Consider the following 27,642-nt stretch of genomic DNA (forward strand, 5'->3'; position numbering starts at 1 on the left):
TATCCTTTGCACAATTCCTCCCGACTGTAACTTTACCTAACCACAGTAAACTGTATTACAACCATGAAATTAGCATCGGCCTTTTCTGAATTTTACCAACTGTCCTGCTAATAACCCTTGTCTGAGTTCAGACCCCTCATCCCACTTAGTTGTCTCTCCTTCAGTCCAAGACAGCTCCTCAGTCTATCTTTGACTTGAACAATCCTGACACTTTCTGAAAAGCACTGGCCCGTTTTTTGGGTAGAAGGGCCCTCCTATGGGTTTGCTGGATCTTTCTTCACGATTACATTCAGGTTTTGCCTTTGGGGCTTTAATGTGGATATATGTCCCTCTCAGGAAGCCGTCCATACGTCCCTTTACTGGTGCTTTTCTCATTTTTAATCGAGGCATCATTAACACACAAAGCAACACACGACTTTCAAGTGCATCCTCTGATGTTGGTCGTGTGCACCTTAGGTCACCTGGTGAAGGGGTCTCCCAGGTTATTTCTTGAAAAATCACTGTATTCACTTTGCCGTTAGTGAGAGTCTGGGGCGGGTGGGAACTCTGCAACTCTGCCAAACTGACAACCCCCGTCTGTTTCTCATTCTTTGCCCTCTGTCTAGCACCCCTGGCTTTTGTCTGCAGCAGCCACCGTGCCGGCTGCAGACGGGAGAGCGTGTTCCCGGCGTTCCTGGGAATTCCCGCCTCAGCAAGAGCGGTCCCTGCTCCACGGCTCAGCACCTTTGTCAAGGTTCCTCGCGCAGGATCAGCAAATGGAAAAGTGCCAGACACTTGTGCACACTTGTCTTTTTTCCCCTAGTGGTTACGTTTAATGCTTTTAAATGGAAAACGGGTGATGTCTCTATGTGTACGGTCTCGTCCTCACCGTGCACACAGGAGAGGCACCCTCTACTCCCGGCGTCCTCCGCGCTTTCCCGTTCCCGGCGTCACCCGCGCTCCCCGTTCCCGGCGCCCCTCGCGGCCGCCGTCCTCCGCGCCGCGAGCCCCGCCCCGGCGGCGACCGTTAGCGCGGCCGCGGCCTCAGCGCCTGGTCCCGCCCACGTGGCCGCGCCATTGGGCCGCGCGCCGTGGCCGGGAGCGCCGCGCGCCGCCGATTGGCTGCCTCTGCAGCTCGCTCTGCGGTTCCCCCAATGCGGGGCGGCCGCGCGCAGGATTGGCCGCGCGCGCCAAGGTCCGCCCTCCGCTCGCCTCGCGCGGCAGGCGGGTCCCGCCGACTGGAGAGCGCCCGCGCGGCCCTTCTGGAGGGCGGCGGCGGCGGCGGCGGCGGCCGGGCAGTAGGGATCTCCGCTGCAGTTGGGCTGCGGGCAGCTCGCGCCGGCCGCGGGCGCCGGAGGTAGGTGCGGGGCGCGAGGGGCGCCCCGCGGCCGAGCGGGCGGGCGGGCGGGCGGCCCTGCGGCCTGCGTGAGGCGCGCCCTTCCCCTCCCTCCCTCCCGGGCCGAGGCCGCGGGCCGGGGTCGAGCGGGCGGGGGGGCGCGGGTGGGCCTGGCCTCTCCGAGTCCCGGCCTTTGTGAAGCATCATGGCCACGGGCCTCGGAGCGCGGGCGGGGGGCCCGCGGGGGCCGGGGTCTGGGCTGGACCGGGGGCGGTGGCGGGCCCCGGGCCGGGGGGCGCCGCGCCGGTCGCTTTCCGCCTGGGCAGACACCGGGGTGTGAGGAGGCCCCTCGTCCCGCGTGCCCGAAGCCGTAGATGGCTTTCAGGCGGGAAAGGTACCAACAGGGGCGGTGCTCGCCCAGGACCCTGCCGGGTGTAACACAGTTTGGGAAATCTGAGAAGTCGCCCGTCTTCACCAAATGCTCACGGACTGAGTGTCACGTAGGTGATCAGGATGTGGTTTTGTCGTAACAATGACCATGATAGAAATAAGTGGAAGGTGGCAACCTGTTGACAGAGGTACCTGTCAGGTGTCGTCCGATGGACTTGGGTTGCTCAGGGTAGGAACTTGATTTGTCGTTTGCATGCTTGCATGTACCTTGTTACCCGGTGCACGACAGTCCATTCTGGGGCTGGGGACTGTGCCAGGCCAACCGCTAGGCGGGGATCCTGTTTCCTGGCGGCGGTAGAGTGGGCCAAACCCTGCTACAGGCGGTCACCCACCAGAGGGAGTGAATGGCCAGTCGGCAGTGCCGCCTGTAAGTGCGGGATGTGAGGCCGATGGAGGATGACAAAAGGACGGGATGAGGTCATACTGCTGCTGGGTTGGGCGGGAGGCTGCAGCGCCGAGAGGCTTGAGCGAAAGGCAGCAGCCACAGCGCTGGACCATCACAGACGGCACCTCCATGCCAGCCCAGCAAGCGGACTCCAGTGAAGGGCACTGTCCAAGCGTCTCGGTTTTACCCTGTGTCGGGATCCAGGGGAGCCTGCTGCAAGTCTGCTGCTGGCTTATGGTCCACTTGGCAAGCAAGGTTTGCATCCGTGTGTGCAGTCAGCTGAAGCAGTAGTGAGGCCGATGGCAGGAGAGCCACCCTTTGAGCCTTTTGTGGCCAGCCACTGTGCAGGGCACTTCCCAGGGGTTTTATAATCTAACCGTGACCTTGGGGGTACGAAAGTGAGTCTGACTAGTTTGCCCAGTCTCGGCTTCAGGTTGGAGCTGCCCTCTACTCCTTGGTGATCTCGTCCAGTCTCCTGGCTTTAATGCCGTCTCTCCTTGACATCTGCATCTCCATCTCCAGCCCTCGCCTCCCTTCTGAGCTGCAGCCTTATGCCTGTGGCTGCCTCTTCCACATCCCCCCGCGTTACTTTGATGCCAAGTAGCCATGTGTAAACCTAAACTGTGATCTTCACTCACCCCAAACACTCCCCATGCTGCCTTCACCACCTCTGCACGTGACATCTCTGTCCTTGAGTATGGAGTCACTCCTAGGCCTCCATGCAACCCTCAGGACAGTTTCTCACCACCTCCAGCGTGACATGCTGGTCCAAGCTCCCGGTGAGCCTCTTTATTCTTTTCTTTGCTCTCACCCTTGCTCCTCCTACTGTCCACCCACCTGGGGTTTTTCTGGACCTACAGTGTTTCTTTTAAACTGCAAGACTGTAATCCCGAGGCAGTACAGACTGGAGCCAGCTTACCTGGGTGGTAAAGCCGCTCCACCACTTTCTAGCTGTGTGACCTCGAGCAAGTTGCTTCATTTCTCTATCCTTAACTTTTTCTCACAGTGCTGTGTGAGAGCTGGTGAGTGACAGTACCTAAAGTGCTTAGAACAGGGCTTGCCTGAGGGTTGGTTGCCACTGCTGACCTTGGATCATGTGACCTCACCGCTTGGACCCTCCTGTCCAGTGGCCCATCTCTCAAGATAAGAGCCAGAGTCCTGCTTTCCCTCGCCCTCATTGATCTGGCCTCCTCTCTCCCCACTGGGCATACTGCTGTCACCTGCCACCCCACGCTCCTACCCGGAGGCCTTTGCTCTTCTCGCTGTTGCCTGAAATGTCCCTTCCTCCCACCCCAGCTACCCACCTGGCCCACTCCTCTACCTTCAGGTGGACGTTGGCTGTGAGGCCTTTGCTGCCCACCCGTTTTGAAGCTGCCTCCCCTTCCCCAACTCCTTGCTTTGTTTTTTCTTGAACGGTTCTCAGTTTTTCTTAGTTGTTACTTGTCAGTCTCTCTGCTAAAACGTGAGCTCTGTGGCCAGGGGTTTTGTCTGTCTCATGCCCTCAGCATCTAAAATGGTATGTGTGTGCCACCTGGAAGGTATTGATAGGTACCGACAGGCAACAGGGATGGTAAGGAGCTTGCTTAGGATGGCCTGCTGTGGAGCCCTCAGCATGAGCTGCTGCCCCTGGGGCTGGGCAGCTTCCCTGAGCTCCAAGGACCACACTTTCCACGGCTTCTTGGAGACTCCACTCTGTGCAGCTCTTCAAGGCTTCCATTCTTCAGTTTTTATCATTCTCATCCTGGCTTCATGCTGCTCTTAGCCTTTGAACGTGGTAGCAGGTGTCCCCGTCCTGTGCCGAGTGTGTCTTCAGTGCCCCCCGTCTCCTCACATCTCTTCATGTTAGCCTTTTTAGCCCCAGAATCACGAGTTGGCTCTTGCTAGGGTCTCTGCAGACCTGCCTGGTGCCAAGGGGTTTGGTCCTGGTCACATCTGTGTTCTGTAGCACTGGGTATGCTGACCTTCTGTCCTTCTCTGAAATGATCTTTCTTGGTGCCAGGAGACTGGCCCTACTCCACTCAGTGTTCCTCGTGTGTGTCTGGCTACAGCCTCCTCAGCGATCACTGCGGTTCTGAGTCTGTCATCATTTGTGTGCTATGTTTCCTTGGTCCTTAGCACCTTTGACAGACATACCTGTGTGGGAGGTATTAGGTTAAATTCCCACTGAAATCAGAAATGTGAAGACATCTTAGAATCTAGGAAATAGATTGACAGTCAGTGGTTGTTGCCCTGTAGTTCATGGTAGTGCCCCCATCAGAGTAGGTAGTCTTTGGGTAGTTGTTGGATGAATTAATCAAATCTAAACAAGTCTCTGGTTTTTATGTTATGTCCCCTTCAAAGTTCAACCACCACGCTCTGTCCCTTCACTGTAAACTTCTTAAACATGTGGTGTCTGCTGTTTACTGTTCTGTCTGCAACCAGCAAGCTGCCCCGAGTGGGCGCGGGCACGCACATGTGTCTGCATCCGCGTGCATATGGCATGTTTGTGCGTGTGTCTGCACGGTTTGGGGGTGTACATGTGAGCACATGCGTGCGTTTCTGCACGTGCTTCTGCTCTGGTGGGTGCCCTCCCTCCTGCAGGCCCCTGTGTTTGGATGGCCCCCTGCCCTGCCTTCTCAGCCTTGTGTCTTCCCTTCCGTTGTGCTTCTCCAGAGTTGCGTCCTCAGCCCTCTTCTCTGTCTGCATTCCCTCTCTGGGCGGCCTCTCCTGCGGTTTGGGTGACCGCCTGGCTGATGTGTCCTGGCGGCCTCAGCCCTGTTGGCCAGGTCTGCCCAGAGGCTCGGGGCGCCCTCCTCTGCAGGCGCTGCTTGACTGTCCCTCCGGGGAGAGGCCTCGTTGGTCGTCAGGGCCCCCTTGTCCCAGCTCTCCACCTCTGCCCACTCAGCAGTGCGGTCAACTCTGTGTCTCTGCTGTTCTCGAGGGCACGGGCACCATGCCTGGCGCAGCTGTTGGCCTTCCTTCTCAAGTAGGGACTGAATTGTGGCCTGAGGGTCCCTTCACTCCCGGTGGCTTCTTGTTGCCCCCCAGGATGGAGCCAGGCTCCGGGCGGCTCCCAGGACTCCCCGTGCCTTGGCTCCAGCTGTCTCCTGCGGCTCCCCCGACCCACCCTGGCTGGGCTCCCTTCCCTGCGGTCACCACCCCTACCTCTCCCGGGAACAGAACCACGCCACCTCTGGCTCCCCCAGCCCGCTGCATCACTGTCCCCATCCACGTGCCCCAGGGTCCCGGGTGACAGAACCCCTGGCCCTAGTGCCGCAGAGTTGAGCCAAGGGTCTCCCGCTTGCCCTCTGACTGACCCGGCCCTCGCAGGTGAGTGGATCCATGTCGCTCTGGTGCTGGAGGGAAGCCGCACACCTTCTGTGTGTTCTGGAAAGGGCAGCCTTGCATTGCATGCTGGCTTGCCTTGTAAAAACTGAGTTAGGGGGTGCTGCGGTGAAGTTTAGTGGAGGATTTTTTTTTTTAATCCTTTTTGAGCCTAAACATAATATGGTTTTTGTGTTTCTCAAGTTGGAATTACAGTGAACAATTAATAAAGTATTTAATTTGGGACTTAAGGTACAATTTAGGTTCTGAAGAAAAAAGTAAAGTTCGATTGTTTTGAAGCATAGAAGGTTCTCTTTTTGGGCAGCATTCTTTTAAATTTTCACTGCTCTGTCAATAGCACTGGGCTCTTGGTACCAGGACGCGGAGGGCTCTGTTGCGTTGTGACGACGCCTTTACGTCTCTTTGCAGGTGGAGGAAGACGGGTGCCCCTCCGGCTTGAGGACAGACTCGCTTAGTCGTCAGTCATTTAAGCTGAGTGCATTGTGATTTCCAATAATTGAGGCAGTGGTTCTAAAAGCTGTCTACATTAATGAAAAGAGCAATGTGGCCAGCTTGACTAAGCCGCCAGCGTGTGCAGCGCGGGCAGGACGGCACCCGGGTCTCGACGGACTTGTGCATGTTAGCTGTATAGATTTATGTAAGGTTTTTTAAAACTCTGGTCTTTTAAAATAGTCTTAACCACTTTTACTATGGAGACATGTGAGAGCCCCTCTCCTCTCCCGCGTGAGCCCGCAGGAGGAGCGGTGATGGAGAACCAAGCTTGCCCCCTCCGAGCGCTGCCCCGTGGACAGTCTCCACCACCTCCCCTGCAAACGTCCAGTGATGCAGAGGTAATGGACGTTGGCTCTGGTGGTGATGGACAGGCCGAACCCCCTGCTGAGGACCCGCTCAACTTCTACGGAGCTTCTCTTCTCTCCAAAGGATCCTTCTCTAAGGCCCGCCTCCTCGTAGACCCGAACTGTAGTGGCCACAGCCCGCGCACCGCCCGGCACGCACCTGCGGTCCGGAAGTTCTCCCCTGACCTTAAGTTGCTTAAGGATGTAAAGATTAGCGTGAGCTTTACCGAGAGCTGCAGGAGTAAGGACAGGAAGGTGCTGTACACGGGAGCGGAGCGCGACGCGCGGGCAGAGTGCGGTCTGGCCCTTAGCCCTGTCAGTGGAGACGTGCATGCTTGTCCCTTTGGCGGGAGTGTTGGTAACGGGGTAGGCGTAGGGGGTGAGAGTGCGGATAAGAAGGATGAGGAGAATGAGCTGGATCAGGAAAAGAGAGTGGAGTACGCAGTGCTGGATGAGTTAGAAGATTTTACTGACAATTTGGAGCTAGATGAAGAAGGAGCAGGCGGGCTCACGGCTAAAGCGATCGTGCAGAGAGACAGAGTGGACGAAGAGGCCTTGAAGTTCTCCTACGAGGTATGTCGGTGTCCCCTCCTTTGGAGCACTCTTAGCAAAACCCAAAGAGAGGTGTTTGGGAATCGCAGCATCTCTGTAAAGCTGATGTTGCAGAGGAAAGAACACCCACAGGAGGTGGAAACGTAAATGTGAAAAGAGAAAGCCATCAGGAGTCCAGGTTTTCAAACTTTGCTAATGAAAAGTTTGGCTGACAGGTCTGCCTCGTACCCTTGTCCCAACTGAGTTGGAAGGAGCTGCTGGCCACGCTCCCTGGTGGCACGCACACCTGCCTGAGCGTGTGCTTCAGCTGGCGGTTTCATTCCATTTGTTTTTCAGATGATCACGCAACATAGAGGCACACCTAGGCCCCCGAGAGCGCCTCCTTTCTGTGTCGTTGTCAGTGACACTGTGACACTTGCCTGGAGGGCACCGGGGGGCTGTGGTGTCTGAACAGCATATTTTGCAGGATGATTTTGACAACGATGTTGATGCTCTGCTGGAAGAGGGCCTCTGTGCTCCCAAAAAGAGGCGGATGGAGGAGAAATATGGAGGAGACAGCGACCACCCATCAGACGGAGAGACAAGTGTGCAGCCAATGATGACCAAGATTAAAACAGTGCTCAAAAGTAAGTCGGGCCAGGAAGTAGCGAGTGTTCACGGGGCTTTGCATGTATGGGCATGAGAGCCCTCGGTGTCAGGCAGCAGGTGTGTGTCTGAGGCCAGGAGGGCCCTGTCTGGTGATAGGAAACAGACAAGATGTGAGGACACACCCAGATGCATGATGGCCCAGCTGCAGGTGGTGCAGGTGCTGTGGAAACCAGAGCAGCTGGGCTTGTGCGGCGTGGTGGGGAGAGGCCTTTTGAGGGGGTTGGGCAGATCCCTGGGGAGGGGGCATCCAGGGTTATGGATGCTGGGCCCAGAGGCGGTTGCTCGGCATGGTGGCTGGTGATGGTTGCAGTCCGGGTTCTAGATTCTGTGCCAAGTGTCGGGGGAGCCACTGGAAGCAAGCAGGACTCGTTCCACAGTCTGGTCTGAAAGCACGGCTCGCGGTGCACGTGTGACTCCTGCACTTTGAGTAGAGGTGGAGGGGTCGGAGACGCGGTGGGGAGCGGTCAGGGGGTGCCCAGAGCTGGCCCGTGCAGCCCCCCTGCTGATGCGGAGAGGTCTGAGGGGTCTCCGTGTCTGTTTCTGTCTTGGCCTGGAGGCACCTCTCAGTGTCTAGGTGGAGGTGTCAGGTGGGTGGTGGAAAGGGGCTGGAGGGACACAGGACTCAGGCACACAGGTTACATCTTCTGCTGAGCACCAGCGCAGGTGGCCAGCGTGATGGGAGGAAACCGAGGGTGGCCGACGTACAGTCTCCTGGCTGCGGAGCGGACATGTTGGCAGTGCTGGGCCGTGCGTCTGCCAAGTGGGCCGCAACAGGAACAGTAACAGACTATGAGATGCACGCGAGCTCTCCGGGCAGCTGGGCCAACTCTGTGACAGCTCACTATCGCAGACATGCCTTGTCCCATGATGTGCTCAGCTTGAGCTGTGTGAGTGCCTCCTTCTCCTTACTTAGCCCATAGCTGGTTGCAGACAGCTCCCAGCCCAGCCCGCGGTGGGCATGGGGGTGCCTGACGGGGTCTGTGCGTGTCCAACCTCACATTCCCTCCCAGGGCCGTCCTGACACAGGTGTCTGCTGGTGTTGGCCACGTGTGGGTGTCAGACCTGGCACAAGGGTGTCATTCCCTTTTCTGTGAGAATAGCTGGTGCTGTTTTCATCTTGTATGTGTCTTTTTAGATTTCACTTGGTTTTTCACTTCCATTTCTGAATTTTTTTTTTTTTTTTTTTTTTTTTTTTTTTTTTGCGGTACGCGGGCCTCTCACTGTTGTGGCCTCTCCCGTTGGGGAGCACAGGCTCCGGACGCGCAGGCTCAGCGGCCATGGCTCACGGGCCCAGCCGCTCCACGGCATGTGGGATCTTCCCGGACCGGGGCACGAACCCGTGTCCCCTGCATCGGCAGGCGGACTCTCAACCACTGCGCCACCAGGGAAGCCCCCATTTCTGAATTTTTAACTTGTTCCCAATACCTGTAAGAAAAGTAAGTTTTACTTAAGTCTTTGCCATGTGCTTTTTTCAGCAGCCAGGGCTGTCAGTAGCAGCTCGAACAGCACAGGCTTGTCACCTGGTCACAGGGAGCAGTGATCCACAGATGTGCAGTTACTAGCGAAGCCTACCCAGGCCCTGCGGTGCCTCTGGCCACACCTGTGGGAGGCGGGCGGGGAGTCAGTGTCCACGGTGCTTGCCAGCCGTGGAGGCAGAGCTGTGGCGAGGCCCTGTGTCTTGCAGAACCCTGCTCTAGGCTCCGAGGCCTGCCTGTGCCGTTCTAGGCTGGGGAGTATAGCAGTGAGCAGGGTGGACAGCTTCCTGCTGCACGGAGGGACTTGGAGCCTGTGGGTCACACCCAGAGGGACAGGCACAGCAGCAGAGGGAGAGCAGAGTTTTGCAGGTGGGGCTGGGTGGGACTTTCTCTAGTGGAGGGCGGGGTGTTCCCCCCTCCTACATTTTAGAGGTTCTCTGTAACGTTGGGTCCACCTTGCTGTTGTTTCTGACACGGGTTGTAACTTTGGAAACGTCCTGACAGTTCTTACTCAGTTACAAGCGTCTTTAAGTGATTGCAGGGTGTTCTTGTCTTCTGTGCAGGTCGTGGCCGTCCACCTACGGAACCACTGCCGGACGGGTGGATCATGACGTTCCATAACTCCGGAGTCCCCGTGTACCTGCACCGAGAGTCTCGGGTGGTCACCTGGTCCAGGCCATACTTCTTGGGAACGGGAAGCATACGGGTAGGGGACACATCAGTCATGAATTTAGTCTCGTAAGTTGCAGGAGGAGCATGCATGTCTGCCCACGTTGCATTGCAGCCAGACAGGCAGATGAAAGGCACCGGACGTTCAGATGTTTGGGGCCATCCTTGTAATCTGTGTTGCAATTTCACTGTCCACAGAAACATGACCCTCCTCTGAGTAGCATCCCCTGTCTGCATTACAAGAAAATGAAAGACAATGAGGAAAGGGAGCAAAACAGCGAGCTCGCCCCCTGTGGGGAGGTGTCTCCCGCCAAGCCCCTGAGCCGATCTGCAGAGCTGGAGCTCCCCCTGGAAGAGCCCGACTCCTTGGGAGCTGACTTGGGGCCCCCAGATGAGAAGGATCCACTGGCGGCCGAGGCCGCCCCCGGGGCCCTGGGGCAAGTGAAGGCCAAGGTGGAAGTGTGCAAAGATGAATCAGTTGGTAAGTTTCCAGAGTGAACTTGGTCCCTGAGGAGGAAGGGACCTGTCCGTGCTTGCCTGTCCACTCCCGCATGGCTGGAGAGGCCGTCTCCCTGAGCTTAGGAGATTCTGCCTGCTGACCTCTTGCTCCCGACCCGCACACTGGTGCTGCCCTGCAGTGGCCTTTTTCTCTGGTCATGTTCGCGATCTTCCCTCAAGTCTTGCTTTTCATGAAAATGGAACATGCTCGCATGGAGTCCTGGTGTACCAGTGCGCAGAGTGGGCGTCTCCACCACGTGGTGTGGATGCCACCCCCTTCTCAGACCCTCAGTTGCTCTCAGGTGTGGGGCGTTCCTCCCTGTCCCTCCTGCATCTCTTCCATGGTGGCAGGCTGTCTTAGCCCCCATGCGTTTTCAGGGTCTCTCACTCTGCTACTGCCCGGCCTGTCTGGGAACTCCTGCATGTGAGGGGCTGGGGCTGCTGCTGAGGAGGGGGACAGTGGTGTCTGGCTCCCCGTCCCAGCTAGCTCTGTCAGCGGGTGGGCTGTTCTCGGGACACAGCTGGAAGGGAGCCCTCCCTGTAAGACTCTAACTTGGCGGTCTGCCTCTTCACACCGTCCTTCCGCACATGCAGGACACACCTGAGTGTGCTCCTGTTTTTCTGAAAACAACTGCCTCCCACCTCTGACCTCATGGCTCTTGTTTCCAGACTCGCTTCTCTGCACTCATGTGTAAAGAACTATGTGGTTTTGGTTTGTCACTAAGTGTGCAAGCACGTTGTTCTGTAGCTCACGTGGAATCTCAGGCATCTGCCTGGTGGGAGGAGGGGTGCAGGCAGGGCGCCAGCAAGACTGATGGGAAGCCCTGGGGTCCTGGGGGAGAGGTGGAACAAGTGCCATGGCCCTGAGCTGCCTACTTGCTGCAGGGCGTGGGGGCGGCCATGGTGGGCACGTGGTGCCTCGGCTGCTGCTGGCCGTCCAGCACCTGTTTCCATATGGGGAGAAAGGTCCCAAAGGCTGGTTGCGGTTGGCTTTTTTTTTTTTAGATTCGTTTTTGTTTTTTTATTTTTGTATTCTTATTCTTGTTCTAAATAAACTAAAGGACATGCCAGAAATTTGTCCCTAGGGGACCTGGCAGGGTAATTTGAGCTGGCAGAATGAAGGGACGTGATTCTTTACTTCCCTCGCCCTTGGAGAGGAAAGGGGAAGGGGGTATCGTGTGGCTGGGACCTGTCCTGCTCACCGGGTGGAGGGCGTGACCTCCACCCGTGACTTGGGTCTCTGGTGAATCCCGTATAGACCTCGAGGAGTTTCGGAACTACCTGGAGAAGCGCTTTGACTTCGAGCAAGTTACCGTGAAGAAGTTCAGGACATGGGCTGAGCGTCGGCAGTTCAACCGAGAAATGAAGCGAAAACAGGCTGAGTCAGAGAGGCCCATCCTGCCGGCCAATCAGAAGCTCATCACTCTGTCTGTGCAGGACGCGCCCACGAAGAAAGGTGAACGGGACTCACAGGTCTGATGTTCCTGGGATGTGTGCTCCAAGGGTGCTGCATCGGCCTGTGTCTGCCCTGCGGCGCAGAGGTCCTCTCCCCGCGGGCTGGGGTGTGGTCACTGCAGTCCCCGCTGTTGCTGAGACGGCCCCTCTTGTCACAGAGTTTGTCATCAACCCCAATGGGAAGTCGGAGGTCTGCATCCTGCACGAGTACATGCAGCGCGTCCTCAAGGTCCGCCCTGTGTACAACTTCTTTGAATGTGGTGAGTGTGACCTTCCCCATCTCACTCCTAAAGCATCAAGCACGTCACTGGGGTCACTGCTGGGGAGGTGGGAGCTGACTGTCATTCCCCTCTGCTGGGTAGGAACGAGAGGGGAGGTCGAGGGGGATCAGATGGTCACCTCCCCGCACCCCCTTCCCACTGCACCTCCGAGGGTGGAGGGGCTGCAGCCCTGCAATGGCCACAAGCTGTCCTCTGGCCACCCGCATCACTCCTTAGTGAAAACCAGAAGCTCAGCGTCCGCTATTGTCTTCCTGCTTCTCTGGCTCACAATGTCTGCATGCCACCCCTTGCACTCCTCCGTCCATCTTTCTCAGACGTTGGTCCCTGTCCCCCTCGACTTCCTGGCTATGCTCTCTGCCTGCTGACTGTCCCTCAGCCCCACCCCAGTGCCTCAGGGACCCCCCCGCAGGCCTCTGCCTTCCAGCAGCAGCCCTACCCCCACCTCGTCTTGTCTGTCAGCGCGAGCACATTGTGTGTGTGCACGTATGCTTTTAATGTCTTGGCAAGTGTGTTTTAAAATGGTAATTTTAATTTTAAGAGAACCCAAGTGAGCCTTTTGGTGCCTCGGTGACCATTGATGGTGTGACCTATGGATCTGGAACGGCAAGCAGCAAAAAACTCGCGAAGAATAAAGCTGGTAATGTGCCTACTTGGTGTCAGAGACCCGTGTTGGCCCACCAATGGCTAGGGAAGGCTGTGGATGGGGCAAGTCTGTTTTATTTATGTAATCATCTACTTGGATCTTTTTAAATTATGTACTCACTGGAAAAGATTCAAATAGAAAAAGTAAAATGTGAGAAATGAAAGTAGAGGCCCTTTTCCATTCAGATGGCTGGGCCAGCGCCTCCTGCCCTGTCCCCAGCGCTCACAGATGCTGGTTGTTCTGTGCTGCCTGAGCCCAGGGCACCGTCTGTTTAAACCCAGCAAGGCAGGGGTGTGCTGAGAAGGAGAACAGGTGGCATCTTCCTCAGGTGGTTTTGATGTCCATGAGGACCATTTTTCCAAGTCCTTCCAGCTCCAGACTTGGGACTGCCACTCCTGGAACACAGCCAAGCAGGCCCTTGGGAAAGCTGGTGGTTTTTGGTGGAAGTCTGATGCTCCTCCTGCCCGTGTCCTGCTGCTGGCTATATTCCTGGCACTCCTTGTTGTTGGCGTGCTTTTCCAGAAGCCGCTTAGCCCCAGCACCAGGGTTATTTGGCCTCTTCTGGGGAGTGGACCACATCGCAGGCACGTGATGGATGCACCCCGGGCCCTGGCACCCCCATCGCCGCGTTGTCTTCAGAGCAGCTCTGCCTCTTACAGAGTGCGGAGCGTTTATCGCAGTCTCACTGAGTCTCGGGTTGGTGGAGTGTCTGTGCTCCGGGGCTCAGAGTGCCCCTGGGCCTTGCTCTCTTCTGGTGGTGAATGCCGAGGGTGATGGGACCCCACCTTACTGTCTGGCTGACCCTGTGTGAAGCTGTGCTGGGTTCACAAGCTCTGCCCGGTCCCCAGGAGGTCTCCTGTCAATTTTAGAGAGATTCTCTCCAAAGGCTCTTCCTGCTTCACAAGTGGGGTGTTCCTGGGGTCTCGGAGCAGAAGCCTGTGAGGGTCCCATGGTGGGTGGGGCCATCCTCATGGCGCTGGCGCCTCGCCTCCCACCCCCACCCCATGCTCCTCCCCACGTGCTCTTCGTTTTGCACCCCTGTTCATGGGGTGCCTGCACTCGGCTTCTCGCCACCCCTGCGCTCGGGCCTGCAGGCGCCTCCCCAGAGTGTCCTTTTGGCCCAGCTGCTGCTCCCCACCACACCCTTTGCCTGTGCCTCACGTGCAGGCCCTTGGGGCTCTGTCCCCGGGGCCCAGGCTCCCTCGGCCGTGGGGACCCCACCCTCACCCTCAGTGTTCCTCTTTCCACAGCCCGGGCCACGCTGGAAATCCTCATCCCAGACTTTGTTAAACAGACCTCTGAGGAGAAGCCCAAAGACAGCGAGGAGCTGGAGGTGAGGGTTGTGAGCCCACCCTGGTGTCAGACTGTGCTTGGGTTTAATCGCTCAGGTGCCAGGTGCTCCGTCTCTTGTATTTCATCAAAGAGGAGACCTGCTTGTCTTTGCAAGCAGAGGAAATGTTCTTGTCAGAGAATTCTGTCCTTGTGTCTTGCCGAGGGTCGTGAGAAGCTGCGGGTAAATGTTTCGGAAGGAAGCCATGCTCCGCTGACAGCAGATCCAAAGTGGAGTGAGCCTTTGAGGCAGAAGCTGCAAAACCTAGATTGTTCTTTATGTTAAGAACCATTTAAAACTATTTGTAAAGTTTTTTGGGTAAATATGGTCCTATGGTTATTTGTAGCAAGCGCTTCTCACTCTGAAGAATGCATTCTTTTTTATAACACCATAAATTTTTCCCTTTTGAACTACACAGTACAGTGGATTTTTGTACATTCAGAATATTTTCATCACTCCAAAAAAAAACTTTGTCCCCATTAGCAGCCACCCCCATTCTCCCCGTTCCCAGCCCCTCAACCCCCAGCAGCCACTCATTTACTTTCTGTCCCTGGATTTGCCAATTCTGATGTCTTCTGTCAGTGGAATCATACGATGTATGTTCCTTTGCGACTGGCCTCTTCCACTTCACGTGCTGTGTGAGCTAGTGAGTATTATCAGATTGAGGACGTTTCTTCCACTCCTGGTTTGTTGACAGTTTTTGTTAAGAATGGGTGTTGGATTTTGTTTTTTCTGTTTCTGTTGAGATGATCTCGTGGTTTTTGTCTTTGACTTTACTGATGTGGGGGGGTGTTTCATTGACTTTTGAATGGTAAACACACCTTGCATTCCTGGGATAAATCCCACTCAGTCGTGGTGTATAATCATTTTTATGCGTTGATAGGTTTGGCTCACTGGTATTTGTTAAAGATTTTTGCAGCTGTACTTATAAGGGGTACTGTTCTGTATTTTCTTTTCTCGTGATGTCTTTGGTGTTGGTATCAGGGTAATACTTGCCTCATAGAATGAGTTGGAAAGTGTTGCTTCCTCTTTCATTGCAAAGGATTTGCAAAGGATTTGTATTAATTTTTTTTTTTTCTTTACGGTACGCGGGCCTCTCACTGTTGTGGCCTCTCCCATTGTGGAGCACAGGCTCCAGACGCACAGGCCCAGCGGCCACGGCTCATGGGCCCAGCCGCCCCGTGGCATGCGGGACCCTCCCGGACCGGGGCACGAACCCGTGTCCCCTGCATCGGCAGGCGGACTCCCAACCACTGCGCCACCAGGGAAGCCCTTAATTTTTTTTTTTAAAGATAAACCACACGCTTCTTTGGTGGTACAGTGGTTAAGAATCCGCCTGCCAATGCAGGGGACATGGGTTCGAGCCCTGGTCCAGGAAGATCCCACATACTGTGGAGCAACTAAGCCCTGCGCCACAACTACTGAGCCTGTGTGCCACAACTACTGAAGCCTGTGAGCCTAGAGCCCGTGCTCCACCACAAGAGAAGCCACCTCAATGAGAAGCCTGCACACTGCAATGAAGAGTAGCCCCCGCTTGCCACAACTAGAGAAAGCCCGCACGCAGCAACAAAGACCCAACACAGCCAAAAATAAAAAGATATACCATGCAAGCACAATATTTATTCCTTCATTTATTTATTTATTTATTTATTGGCTGCACTGGGTCTTCGTTGCAGCACACAGGCTTCTCTAGTTGTGGCGTGCAGGCTCTGAGGTTTCAGCACACAGTCTTAGTTGCTCCGCGGCATGTGGGATCTTAGTTCCCTGACCAGGGATCAAACACACGTCCCCTGCATTGGAAGAAAGATACTTAACCACTGGACCACCTGGGAAGTCCCGGTATTAATTTTTTAAACACTTGGTAGAATTCACCAGTGAAACAGTCCAAGCCTAGACTTTGCTTGGTTTTGAAGTTATTTATTTACTGATTCAATCTTTTTGCTTGTTATACATCTTCAGATTTTCTACTCCTTCTTGAGCCACTTTTGGGATTTTGTGTCTCTCTAGGAGTTTTCCCACTTGATCTAGGTTATCTAATTTATTGGCAAATACACATTCATAGTATTCCGTTATGATCCTTTTGTTTAAACTTTTTTAAAATAAATTTATTTTATTTATTTTTATTTTTGGCTGCATTGTGTCTTCATTGCTGCACGCAGGCTTTCTCTAGTTGCAGCCAGCAGGGGCTGCTCTTCATTGGGGTGTGCAAGTTTCTCATTGTGGTGGCTTCTCTTGTTGCAGAGCATGGGCTCTAGGCACGTGGGCTTCAGTAGTTGTGGCACGCGGGCTCAGTAGTTGTGGCTCATGGGCTCTAGATCACAGGCTCAGTAGTTGTGACACATGGGCTTAATTGCTCCGCGGCATGTGGGATCTCCCCGGACCAGGGCTCGAACCCGTGTCTCCTGCATTAGCAGGTGGATTCTTAACCACTGCGCCACCAGGGAAGTCCCTTATTCCTGATTTTTAGCAGTTTGAGTCTTTCCTTTCTCTTGGTCGGTCTGACTGAAGGTTTGTCGATGTTGTTCGTCTTTTCAAATATCCAACTTCTGGTTTTGTTGATTTTTTTCCTATTGGTTTTTTATTCTCTATTTATTTCTGCTCTTGCCTTTATTATTCTATTTTTCTGCCAGCCTTGGGTTTAGTTTGTTCTTCTTTTTCTAGTGTCTTAAGATTAAGGTATTGATTTGGGGTCTTCTTTTTAAATATGGAGTTTACAGCTATAAATTTTCTTCTGTGTACTATTTTGCATCCCATAATTTTGCTTTAATATATGTTGTGTTTCTTTTGTCATTTGTCTCAAGGTATTTTCCTGATTTCTCTTGTAATTTTTTTCTTTAAACTAGCAGTTATTTTAGGAGCATTTACTTTTCATATATTTGTGAATCTCCCAAATTTCCTTTGGTTATTAATTTCTAACTTAATTCCATTGTGGTTCAAAAACATAGTTTTTGTGATTTCAGTCAGTCCTTCTAAGTTTATTGAGGCTTGTGTTGTGACCGCCTGAGAGGATGTGCATTGTGTGCTTCTGAGTGGAGTGAACAGGCATCTGTGGGTTGAGCTGGTGTGGGGTTTGCTGTTCTCGTTCTTGGTGGGTCTTCTGTCTGGACTGGTGTTGAGTCCCCAGCTGTTACTGTTGAATTGTTTATTGCTCCCTTCACTTGTCAGGTTTTGTTTCATGTATTTTGGGGCTGTTAGGTGTGTATGTGTTTGTGATATTGTGATATAAAATACACGTTTGGTCTTTGTCCTTGGTTCCTGGTGGGACCTTCTAACGTAGTAAATAAATTAACGTTTGGTTTTTGTCTCCAGTTCCTGAAATAGTTCCAGTTGATAAAAGTGAAGGGAACGTTCTATTCTAACCCCTTCAACTACGCCTGAGTTCATGTTCAGGAGGTGAATTTTGGAAGCCCCAAGGATGGGGGTTGGTTGCCAGGGGAACCATCATGTAGTCGGAGGTTGGACTTCCAGCCTTGTCCTCTGCCTCCCCCAGTGCCCGGGGAGGGGTGGTGCTGGGGGTTGGGTTCATCCCTCGTGGCCAGGGGTCTGAGCAGCCTGGCTCACACAGCGATGCCTCTGCAGACACCCTGACTAAGGGGCTCGGGGTGCCTCTGGCTGGCGGACCCATTGAGGTGCTGGGGGGGCGGGGTTGTGCTTAGAGGGGGATGATTTCCTGCTTGCTGGAACCAGGGCCTCCTCCTGATGCTGGGTGGGGAGGAAGCCCCCTCTCTGCCAGAGCAGCAGGTTCTAAGGCTTTTATATGAAGAGGGCAGGGCTGTGGTTGATGCTGCTACAAGCCGAGGGGCCCTAGAAGCTGGACAGTCTGGGAAGGGACCTCTCTGAGAGACCTCAAAGGAGCATGTGGTTCTCCGTTATGGCCAACCCGGGAGGGGGCCCACACTCCTGAGTGGGAGCCGGGGGCCATGGGGTCAGAGCCGCCTCTGGGCTGGCAATGCCTCTGTCACCAGCTTCCTTTTTCTTCCCTGAACCAGTTGGGCGTCGCCTCTTAAGAACCTTGGTCACGTTTCTGTTCTGCCGTGTCTGGTCACTTTCTCTCTTCTATAACCTCACTTATGATGGTTTTCAAGCTTTTTTCCGAAGGTTGTGTGTCTTTAGACTTCTGACCGGTCGTCTGATCAGCCTCTGATTCAGGATGGGCTCCCCAGGCCAGCGGCAGGCAGCCCGGCCCTTGCCATTCCTCGTTTGTGTCTCGGGCATCTGGGTGGGGAGGTGTGGGATGTGGGATGCAATGTCTCCGAGAGGTAGTGGTGGGGGCAGGAGGCCCCAGGGGAGGCGGCAGCACGGGAGCCGCTTCACGGGGCCACGGGAGTGGCCAGCACTATGACCGGCTGCTTCATTTTGTAGTATTTTAACCACATCAGTATCGAGGACTCGCGAGTCTACGAGCTGACCAGCAAGGCTGGACTGCTATCTCCCTACCAGATCCTCCATGAGTGCCTTAAAAGGTAAGTGGGGGGGGGGGGCGCTTCCCTGGCCATCGGGCATGGGGCCTCTCTTGGGTGCCCAGCACCCTTCCACCCAAGGGGCTGGATGGCGTGTGGTGGGAGAGTCCCTCCTTGGAGCAGCGGTTTGGGGAGAAGGGTTGGTTCTGTCTTGATGGGCCCTTGGAGGGCTTTCTGGAAGCAGCCATTTCCTCCCCGTCAGTTGATGTCACCTACTGTCTGTTTTCTCCTACAGAAACCATGGGATGGGGGACACCTCCATCAAGTTTGAAGTGGTTCCTGGTAAAAACCAGAAGAGTGAATATGTCATGGCGTGTGGCAAGCACACAGTGCGCGGCTGGTGTAAGACACACACCCCTCCCCCAATACACCCACACACAGGCTTTCAGTGATCCTGAGGACCACTGCCCTGGCATCAGCCGAGCCTCAGTTGTATGCTGACTGCCCACGGTTGTGCCCACAGCATCCCATGTCCACATCTGAGTCACAGCTGACCTGAGTGCAGCTGTGGGTGTCCAGTCCCTGGGCTGGTCATTTTGGCTGGGCTGTGTTGCTCCCCAGCGGCTGCCACCACTGCCCCTGTCCAGCCCTCGGTCCCTGTAAAGGGAGCAGGAGCCTCCTAAGACAGCAGCAGAGCCCCCCGCAGGGCCCTCTGCTGTTGCTGGGCACCAACTGTGCTCTTCACCTAATCTGGTGTTTGGTTATAACCTTACTTGCAAAGAAACTTTGTGTAACTACTGTAAACACAGACCAGCACTGGGTAAGTGAGAAGGTCATGACCAAGCAGGCCCTGGGTGTGCCCTGTGCCCTGCAGACACCATTCCTTGCTGAGGCCAGCCCTGAGCAAGTGGGCAGGGCATAGGATAGATCCCCCATCTGAGCCAGAGGCCCTTGCTGCTCTCCAGGCCTGTTCTGCACCCTGGCCCCACCTTCTCTCCATCTAGAAACGTCCCCAGCACAGGATGCCCTCTGGATGCTCCCCCACCCCTGTGTCTGCCCTGCAGGTGCGTCCTCTGTGTCGGCAGATGTGGGCTGGGGGCCGGGAGGCCTCATAAGCTATGGCCTTGGGTGTGTCCTGGCCTCCCCGAGCTTCTGATGGGCTGTTCTGCAGGATGGGCCGGGCTGAGGTGCTGTGCCCAGTGCAGCAGCTGCGCCTTCTGCCCCCTCCCGTCGGGAGCACCCCTGTCTGGACGAGGTGGCCTTGTGGATGGCTGGTATCTGTGACTCCCTCTCTCTACATTTCCTCTCAGGCAAGAATAAGCGAGTTGGGAAACAGTTAGCTTCTCAGAAGATCCTTCAGCTGCTGCACCCACACGTCAAGAACTGGGGGTCCTTGCTGCGCATGTATGGCCGTGAAAGCAGCAAGATGGTCAAACAGGTAATGGGGTCCCCTTCTGGCACAGGGGTCGGGGGCAGAGTTGGGCTCTGGCTGCATGGGGAGGGGATGGGGTGCAGGCCAGGGCTAGAGGGAGAGCGAGCAGACCACACACAGACAGCTCTCCCTGGCCACTTTCAACAGCCCATGTGTGTCGTCTGTTTTGTATCTGCTCTTTGGGCCAAGATCTCAAGATTTTAGCCAATACCCTTAGGTTTTTGTGTTTGGGGTGGAGAGAAGTACAGGGAAGCGAGGTTTATGTTGACTTTTTCCCTGACGTTTACAGAAACGGTCTGGGTCACCAGCACCCCTGTGAGTGGTGGGTGTGGAGGGTGGGGACTGTGGATGGTGACCCCCAGGCCGTCTGCGAAGAGCTCCTTGCTCTCGGCCTGACAGGGTGGGTGAGGGGAGGGGACACTGGGCCCCGAGGTGCTTGGCCCCGTGTTGCTGAGCCTCTGCCTTCGGGTCTGTGCTCTACTTCTGTGCATTGTGCTGGGCTGTGAGTGAGGGGAGAAAGCCTGCTTGGGCCCGTGGTGGGAGCCCCCTGGAGCTGGCGGGCAAGGGGTCCATCCAGAGGCAGGGGAGTGTGGCACCCACGGCCAGCAGGCATCTTCAGACATGGCTTCTTCACCCTGGACGGGCCTGCAGGGAGCTCAGCGTCTGGGCCCCACAGGCTCCCAGGGGCTGCAGTGCCGGGGCAAGTTCTGTCCTGCAGTGTGCTGTCCCCCCGGCTGAGGCTGTGTCCTGGTTGCTCCTGCCTGAGGGCTCTGGGCATGTCGAGTGCCTGCTCAGTGGCTATGTCAGAGGCCAAGGGGGCCGGGGGAGCACCCTGCGCAGGAGGCAGTGGCAGAAGTGGGGAACAGCTGGCAGGCAGCCATCCAGGCGGGTCAAGGGAGGGGTAACCCCAGACGGTCCTGCGAGCGGGCTCTGCTCCCCAGGAGACGTCGGACAAGAGTGTGATCGAGCTGCAGCAGTTTGCCCGGAAGAACAAGCCCAACCTGCACATCCTGAGCAAACTGCAGGAGGAGATGCGGAGGCTGGCGGAGGAGAGGGTGAGGCCTGTCCGCATGCTCTCAGGCTGTGGCAGTGCTGGAGAGCTGGTGGCCCTGGCCTCCTGTGCACTGATGTGGGGTCCCTGTAGGGCTTGTCGGGGCAGCTTCAAACCCCTGGTGGCTGTGACCTCCTTGACCCTCCACTCCCGGGCATGCGTCTTGATGCCCACAGAAGTGCCAGCACGTGGTGCTTTGCGATCGCGCACATTCTGCAGCCCCGCCACCGGCCTTTCACCGAGGTTGGGCTGCAGGTTCCCATGTCGCCTACATCCCTGACCTTGGCTGTTCTTCCAGGAGGAGACGCGGAAGAAGCCCAAGATGTCCATTGTGGCATCTGCGCAGCCTGGTGGCGAGCCCCTGTGCACTGTGGACGTGTGATGGCTGGTGGTCCGGGCTCAGGGGCTGCCAGCTCTGCTGCGGGGGAGACCTGCCCTCACTCTGCAGCCCCGGGTCTCCAGTCCACGGTCCCCTGCCACTGCGTGTCTGACAGCCAGGTCCACGCAGCTCTTCCTTGGGGGCCACCCACAGGTCTGGGTGGCCATGTTAAAGCATCGACTCAGCCTGCCACACAGGTGGACACAGAAAGGTGGGAGGTCGCCGTGGACCTCTGCTTGTGTGGACATGCTGCAGACTGCTGTTATGAAGGTTTTCATGAATTTTAGTATGTAACAGGCGCTGACAAGAAATGATAGTTGGATGACATGAAATGAGAAAGCCCTGCGCCTGGTGCTCCCACGGGCACCGTAGGGACCTGGCCAGAAGATGCACGCTGGCACCCCATCCCCTTCCCCGCCTCCTGGGTTTTCCTTTTTTCACCGAAAAAGTTATAGTTAGGAAGGAGTATTTCAGACCTCTTTGGTTTAAAATAAACACAACTTAGTATCAGAACTATTTTTCAGAGGCTGTAGGCAAACCACCAAGGTGATCATTCTTTGCCTTGAAATGCATTGCCCGTGACGTGGATGAAGGCACCTGTCCCTGCCCAGCTTGCTGCCCCTGCCTGGGCTGGGGGGTGCAGTCCATTCTTCTGAGTAAGTCTTAATGCCCCCAAAACATGCCTTCTTAGACACTGAGGCCCCTCACCTTCGCTGGCCTCTGGCAATTTTTTACTAAATTTTTGCACAGTCAAGTCTGTCCACCCATCAATTTTTAAAGCTTTTATGATATTTTAGCGTTTGGAAAGAAACTTTTACAGTGAGAGTAGAAGATAGATTTGGAATCACGTAGCAGATGTGAACAGTTAATGCATTTTAGCTCGTGGATTTGAGAGGAAACGAGGACCCTCAGTGCAGTGTGTTCACATGCTGGTGCTCCTGTCCAGAGCTGGTGCGAGCATGTTGGGGTGGCACTGGGTTTTGAGAGCAGCCGTCTGGTGCAGCCAGGTGACTAGGTGGCCCCTATGGACAGGTGTGGGGTAGATTTGTTCCCACTGAGTCCCAGCAGTCCAAGTTGGTTGTGAGCCGTTGGCTCCCCGCCCCTGGCATCTGTTCAGGGCACCGTGTGCTCATGGCACAGTGCTTGACACCTCCCCTGTAGGTGGTGTTTTTACAGGAGACAGTATTCTCTATGCCCTGCCACCCACCGTGACTGAGGTTGGCGCCTGTGCCGACCTTTGTAAAAGAGAGTCCGCAAATCGAGTTGCTATAATTACACACTTGCTTCTGTCCTGCCCCGTCTGCAGTTGTGAATAACCATTTGACTATAACTGTTTGCCCTTAAAACAGTCAGATGCACCACCTCGAACCAAAGCTTTGTGCACACTGGAGGCAGGTGAGCCTCACTGAGGCCTCCCCGAGTCCTTCCTCTGTCCCGTGTATGGGTGCAAGTATCCTGTGAACACAGCCATACTGAGGGGGCAGAGGGCAGGGGGAGCCTATGCTGAGGCCACTTTTGGGTGGCCACCACCCTTTGTGTACCTCCCAGGTGGCAGCTGGGCCATGGCTATAGGGGTGAGCCTTGATTGTCTGAAAGCATAAAGCAAAATGTCCAAAAGGAAATGGCTGGTCTGTCTTCCTTCTGGCCATGGGGTGGTCCTTAATTGGCTAAAGCTGCCCTGAAGGCCAGAGCAGCTGAGCGGTGTCCCAACCCCACCCCTAGCTCTTGTGGTCACTGGGAGGTATGTCCCTTTGGGGATGGGACTGCAATGAGGGTGGGGAAGGGCAGTAGGGCAGCATCTCGTTCTGTGCTCCCCACACCATGTGTACAGTTGGCCCTTGGCCACAAGGCCTGTGTCTCTTGTCAGACAGCAGGCTCTCTGCTGGGACACTGGGACTTTTGGCCACGTGAAGAGCTGGGAGAACTGTTCCAACTGGGCCAGTTCTTATGAGCGCTCCTGGCCCTGCCCCGTTGCACCTGTGGTGAGAGTAGAGGAGAGTCCCTGTGTGCCAGGCTCTTGAGTTCTTATCACAAACATTGGTAGTTCAGCACTTGTTTATTCCAGCCCTTGCGGCCCATTTTGGGGGTGAGGGGAGAGCAGGCCACAGGAGCCCACGGGGACAGGGGTCTTGTACTCTCTGTGGCTACTGCCTGAGTATGCCAGGCCGGGCAGGGCAAGGACTTGGGGAGCCCCAGGATTCTGCCCATGATGCAGTCGGGGTGCTGTTCTGGAAAGGCTGGTTTCTGCTGCCCCAGAGAACTAAGAAGCAGGGGAGGCCCTGGTTTCTGGTGGGGTGTCACCTGGGGGCCCTGGTGGGGGCTGGACAGGAGGATCCTGGGGCTCTAGGGCCCCCATGCCATTGGGGTGCTCCACTCTCTCAAACAGGATGAGCATCTCACAGTGTGGGGTCTGCGGGAACAGGTCCACGGCCACAGCCTTAACTGGCTGGAACGGACTGCCCTTCACCCGGTTCGACGGGGCCCTGCAGAGGCTATATAGGAGGGAGTGCCATGGTCAACTGCGTGGGTACAGCAGGGTCTCCTGGGGTGAGGCCCCATCCACCCATGCCCCACACTCACTCCACAAAGTTGCCCATGGCTGCTCGGGGGTTGCAGGAGACATATAGGAGTCGCTTGAGGTTCTCAGCTCTGCGGACAGCCAGGATCACTTTGGAATCTGGGGAGGCACAGACCCCTCAAGGGAGAGTCCCCAATGGCTCCCCCTCAAGGAGCGGACAGGGGCCCGAGACCAGGCAGCCTAGTGGGCCACCCTCTGCCTCCCCACACCACCCCTCAGGTGGACACCACTCACGTAGACCGGCGCGGGGTGGGTCCAGGATGGCCATGAGCTGCTGGGATGCCAGTCTGCTCACCAGTGCAGGCACCAGGTCCTCGGCCCTCCCGCAATGGAACTCAACGTTGCTCAACTCTGGAGGTGACCGAGCAGCGGCCCTGCCATGAGGCCCGGGACACCCCCTAGAGATCTGCCCGGCCATGTCCAGAAGCCCCCAGAAGACACCTCAAGAAAACCCTTCCCTGCGGTGCAGCCCCAGGCATCGTGGGCGCACAATAGGTCCGCACGGTAGGGGCCCTTTCTGCCCCCACCCCGTGAGCCCTAGGAGCCACTGGGTGGGTCCCAGGTGCCCTGTGGAGGGACACACAGGGCCTGCCACCCACTGCGAGGCCCGCTGGCTCTCACCGTTGTCCAGGGCATTCACCCGGGCGTCCTCCACAGCCTCCTGGCACAGCTCGATCCCCACGACTCTCTTTACCTTCTGGAGCAAAAACAGGGCAGACTGATGGCACCCTTCCCCACCCCTGGATCTTCTGGGGGGCAGCGGAAGAGGACCTGGAACAGTCTGAGGTTATCTTAGGGGGGTCATGACAGGATGGGTGATGACACAAGGGTGGGGTGGGGGAGAGCATGCTCTTGACCGGGGTAGGAGGGCTCACCCGGGCCAGAGCCAGGCCGATGGTGCCGGTGCCGCAGCACACGTCCAGCACCGTGCTCCCTGCGTCCAGCTGGGCCCAGTCCTGGATGAGCGTGTAGAGCACCTCAGCTGCGGGGGTGTTCACCTGGGCGTGGGTTACACATCAGAGCAGCCTATCCGCTGCCCACCAGCCCCCCAGTGTCTGCATCCCCAGGCGCTTGTGCTCTTGATTGCCCCCCCACCCCGACTCCCTTCTCCACTTCTAACTGCCTGAGGGCCCCAGGGCCCCTCCGTCCACACCCTGTCTCCCGGCCCAAGAAAGCAACTCAATGCTACCCCCCACCCACCTCCTCGAAAGCTGGACCCATGGGACCCCTGCAGCAGCTGATACCAGACCCCACCAGTGCCAGAGCCTGGTGTCGTGCCCACAAGCCACCCTCCCACAGGGTGGTCACCAGGGTCTAGCGAGTGGCCACGGTTAGTAGCTCTTCTTCCAGGTGGCCGACCTCACAGCCCTGGCAGCTCCCTGCCTGGATGCTCTCCCCTCTCTGCTGCACCAGCCCGGAGCCCAGGGATCTGGTCACCTGGAAGAAGGCGTGAGGGGAAATCCGGAAGGTCAGCCCCAGCAGGTCCTCGCGGATGCACTCGTCCCCGGCCACGTGCTCCAGAGGCAGGCCCTCTTGGCTGGGGGTCTTTCTGTGGGCGGGAAGGTGGGTCTATTGGTGTCACCAGTCCTCAGAGAAACCCGCCCAGCCCCACCTGGACTACCTACCGCTGTCCCTCCTCCACGAAGTAGAGGCAAGTCACCCCGCTGGTCTTGCCTGACCCCTCCATGAAGTGCTGTGCCAAAGAAGCCTTCAGCCCCTCCAGCTCCTCAGGGCTCAGATTCTGGAGCAGGCAGTAGAAAAAGCCCATGAGACTGTGTCGAAGTCTGCTCTGGCCCAGACACCCCTCCCCCAGCAAGCCACCCGCTTGAGACCTGCGGGTGGAAGTAGGCAATGGCCATGGCTTGGCCACGGCGGCTGATGCGCACGGTCAGCTGCTTCCAGTGACCCGAGTATGTCTCCGGGTCATACGCCGAGTAGGGAGTGGACCTGTGGGAGCCACAGATGGCCCTGAGTCCCTGACATCTGCCGACCAAGATAGGGTGAGCAGCGTCCCTGCTCTCTCCTCCAGCCACACCCACCAGACCCCCCAGATAGGACCCAAGTCTTCTGCTCCCAGACTGCCTCGGGATGTCCCGAAGCCACCAGCCCAGCCACGTGTCCTCACCGGATGAACTCCTGGAAAGCCTTCACCACCTGCTTGGTGGCCCCAGGGATATGCACGGTGTCGAAGGGGGCTGCCACAGCACACGTCCCGCCCTTGTACTTGCCAAGCCGGCAGCCGACTGTGTTGTCTTCCCCATCCACCCCAACACCAACAAGAAACTCACATTTGTTCCGATACTCGGTCTGCAAGGAGAGAAGGAAACAGAGATGCCCACCCTTACCCCAGCGGTCCAGCACTCGTGCACGGAGAGTGCACAGCAAAAGACAGCAATGACCAAGGCCCTGGTTCCCCCGCAGGCCCTGGCAGCCCAGGGCAAAAGGCTGACAACTAACAAGCACTTGATGAGAACCATAAGCAGAAGCGCAACAGAAAGAGACATGGAAGAGCCAGGAAGGAGGAGCTTCTGTGAGAGCAGAGGCCCTGACCTGCTGAGGTGATGGCCGGACCCCCTCCAGTGGGCAGCAGGCCTTGTTGTGTTTGTGCCTCTGTAAAAGCAGCCAAGGGAGCAGGGCGCGGTTGGTGCTCCCGATTTCCCTGCGGGGCAAAGGAGGGGCAGAGGTCAGGCTCCAATTGCCCAAGCACCTGGGCCCCTTTTGGGGACCTCACTGTCCCGACCGGTAACACAGGGTTTTTACTGGTTGGCTCCCCAAAGGGGTATCTGAGCAGGCTGAGCGCACAGGGAGCCGCCGATGGGCGCTCTGCCCAGGAGTGCCTGCACCCACACTCACTTGGCAAGCTTCTGCAGCACCTGCTCACACTCCAACCGCTTCCGTTCAAGCTGCTCCGCGTAGGGCATCGTCCAAAGAGGGGTCACCACATCAGCAATGCACGTGGCGGGGGTGGTAGGCGGCTCCCCTTGGTCCTCCCGCTGCCTCTTCCGGGCCAAGGGGTCAGCCTTGGGCCTGGCGAGGCGCACGCTGAGCGGCCGGCCCTTCCACAGGGCGCCGTGCAGCACACACAGGGCTTTGTCGCGCTCGGCGGCGCTGCGAAAGGTCACGAAGGCGCAGGGAGGCTGCCCGAACAGCTTCGTCTTGTGGGGCTGCAGCCCGAAGCGGCCCAGGAAGCGCCGGACGTCGCTAAAGCTGGCGTGGCGCGGCACGTTCTGAAGCTCCAGCTTGAAGATCTCCGAGGTGAAGAGGCCAGCCCGGATGTAGCCGTAGGGCCCCGGCTGAGCACCCGGTCCCGCGGCCCCGGCCCCCGTGGCCTGCTCCTCCCCCTGATGGGGGCCCGGGGCCGCGGGGCTGCCCGGCGCGGTGGGGCCGTCCTGGACGGGGCCCCCCACGCACGCCCGGCCCTGCGTGGAGACAGCAGACAGGCGGGCTGGCTGGGGCCCGCGCGCTCCGAGCCTCTCCCTCCCCGTCCCATGTCACCACCCGCCCCCGGCTCCGCCAGGGTCTCCCTTCACCGTACTTCGCCGTCGAGCTCGTCACCCATCGTCCGCTCCGTCCGCCTCCTCGTCCGCGGCCTGGCACACGGGCGGCGAGCGGAGAGCGGCTGCGACTCGGGGAGGCCGGCCCTGCTCCGGCCCGGGCAGGGGCGGGACTCGTACCCTCTGCGCTCAGGTCCGGGTCCCGGGCACGGGCTGCGTAGCCAGCCAGGCAGGGTCCCGCGCCCGCCGCTCCCCTCGCCTGCCGCTCTCTCGTCAGCCGGCGCGCGCAGCTGAGGCGGCGCGTCTCTATCGTCCCCGCTTCCTGCGACGTCATCGCCACGCGCCGCTAGGACCCCCAGCACTGTCCGCGAGCTCTAGGGGCGCGCGCGGCCGCGGACGGAAGTGCGCGCGAGGGCCGCCGGGAGTGCGCGCTCCCCGGCCTCCGGG

At 57.2% G+C, this 27,642-nt stretch overlaps 3 protein-coding genes across 6 annotated transcripts in view; 2 read left to right on the forward strand and 1 right to left on the reverse strand.

Annotated features, from left to right (window-relative positions):
• Positions 1-1,053, forward strand: part of TANGO2 (transport and golgi organization 2 homolog) — a 28,096-nt gene extending 27,043 nt beyond the window's left edge. For both annotated transcript variants that reach the window (XR_012325283.1, XR_012325284.1), the window contains exon 11: positions 606-1,053. The gene's annotated coding sequence lies outside the window, so the exon portion shown is untranslated. The remainder of the gene's footprint in view (positions 1-605) is intronic.
• A 5,110-nt stretch (positions 1,054-6,163) lies between these two features.
• DGCR8 (DGCR8 microprocessor complex subunit) lies at positions 6,164-22,745 on the forward strand. 2 transcript variants are annotated; one of them, XM_033837478.2, is made up of 13 exons: positions 6,164-6,883; positions 7,329-7,488; positions 9,549-9,691; positions 9,853-10,135; positions 11,411-11,608; positions 11,766-11,867; positions 12,427-12,525; positions 13,782-13,864; positions 18,224-18,324; positions 18,557-18,663; positions 19,572-19,699; positions 20,635-20,748; positions 21,043-22,745. In XM_033837478.2, exons 1-13 carry the CDS (start codon positions 6,164-6,166, stop codon positions 21,124-21,126), a joined length of 2,322 nt encoding a protein of 773 aa, XP_033693369.2. In that variant the 3' UTR covers positions 21,127-22,745. The 2 variants fall into 2 exon arrangements, with proteins under 2 accessions (XP_033693369.2, XP_033693370.1); XM_033837479.2 differs by lacking the exon at positions 12,427-12,525.
• A 415-nt stretch (positions 22,746-23,160) lies between these two features.
• On the reverse strand, positions 23,161-27,570 carry TRMT2A (tRNA methyltransferase 2 homolog A). Of its 2 annotated transcripts, XM_033837481.2 has the most exons (12): positions 27,237-27,564; positions 26,555-27,120; positions 26,252-26,360; positions 25,827-26,008; positions 25,534-25,648; positions 25,327-25,442; positions 25,139-25,250; positions 24,577-24,699; positions 24,323-24,398; positions 23,936-24,052; positions 23,704-23,800; positions 23,161-23,615 (listed from the first exon to the last, which is right to left on the reverse strand). In XM_033837481.2, exons 1-12 carry the CDS (start codon positions 27,258-27,260, stop codon positions 23,384-23,386), a joined length of 1,869 nt encoding a protein of 622 aa, XP_033693372.1. In that variant the 5' UTR covers positions 27,261-27,564; the 3' UTR covers positions 23,161-23,383. The 2 variants fall into 2 exon arrangements, with proteins under 2 accessions (XP_033693372.1, XP_073646542.1); XM_073790441.1 differs by lacking the exon at positions 23,936-24,052 and having other exon boundaries at positions 27,237-27,570.
• Between the last annotated feature and the right edge of the window lie 72 nt (positions 27,571-27,642).

This window comes from Tursiops truncatus, chromosome 13 (assembly GCF_011762595.2).
Source record: "Tursiops truncatus isolate mTurTru1 chromosome 13, mTurTru1.mat.Y, whole genome shotgun sequence".
NCBI lineage: Eukaryota > Metazoa > Chordata > Mammalia > Artiodactyla > Delphinidae > Tursiops > Tursiops truncatus.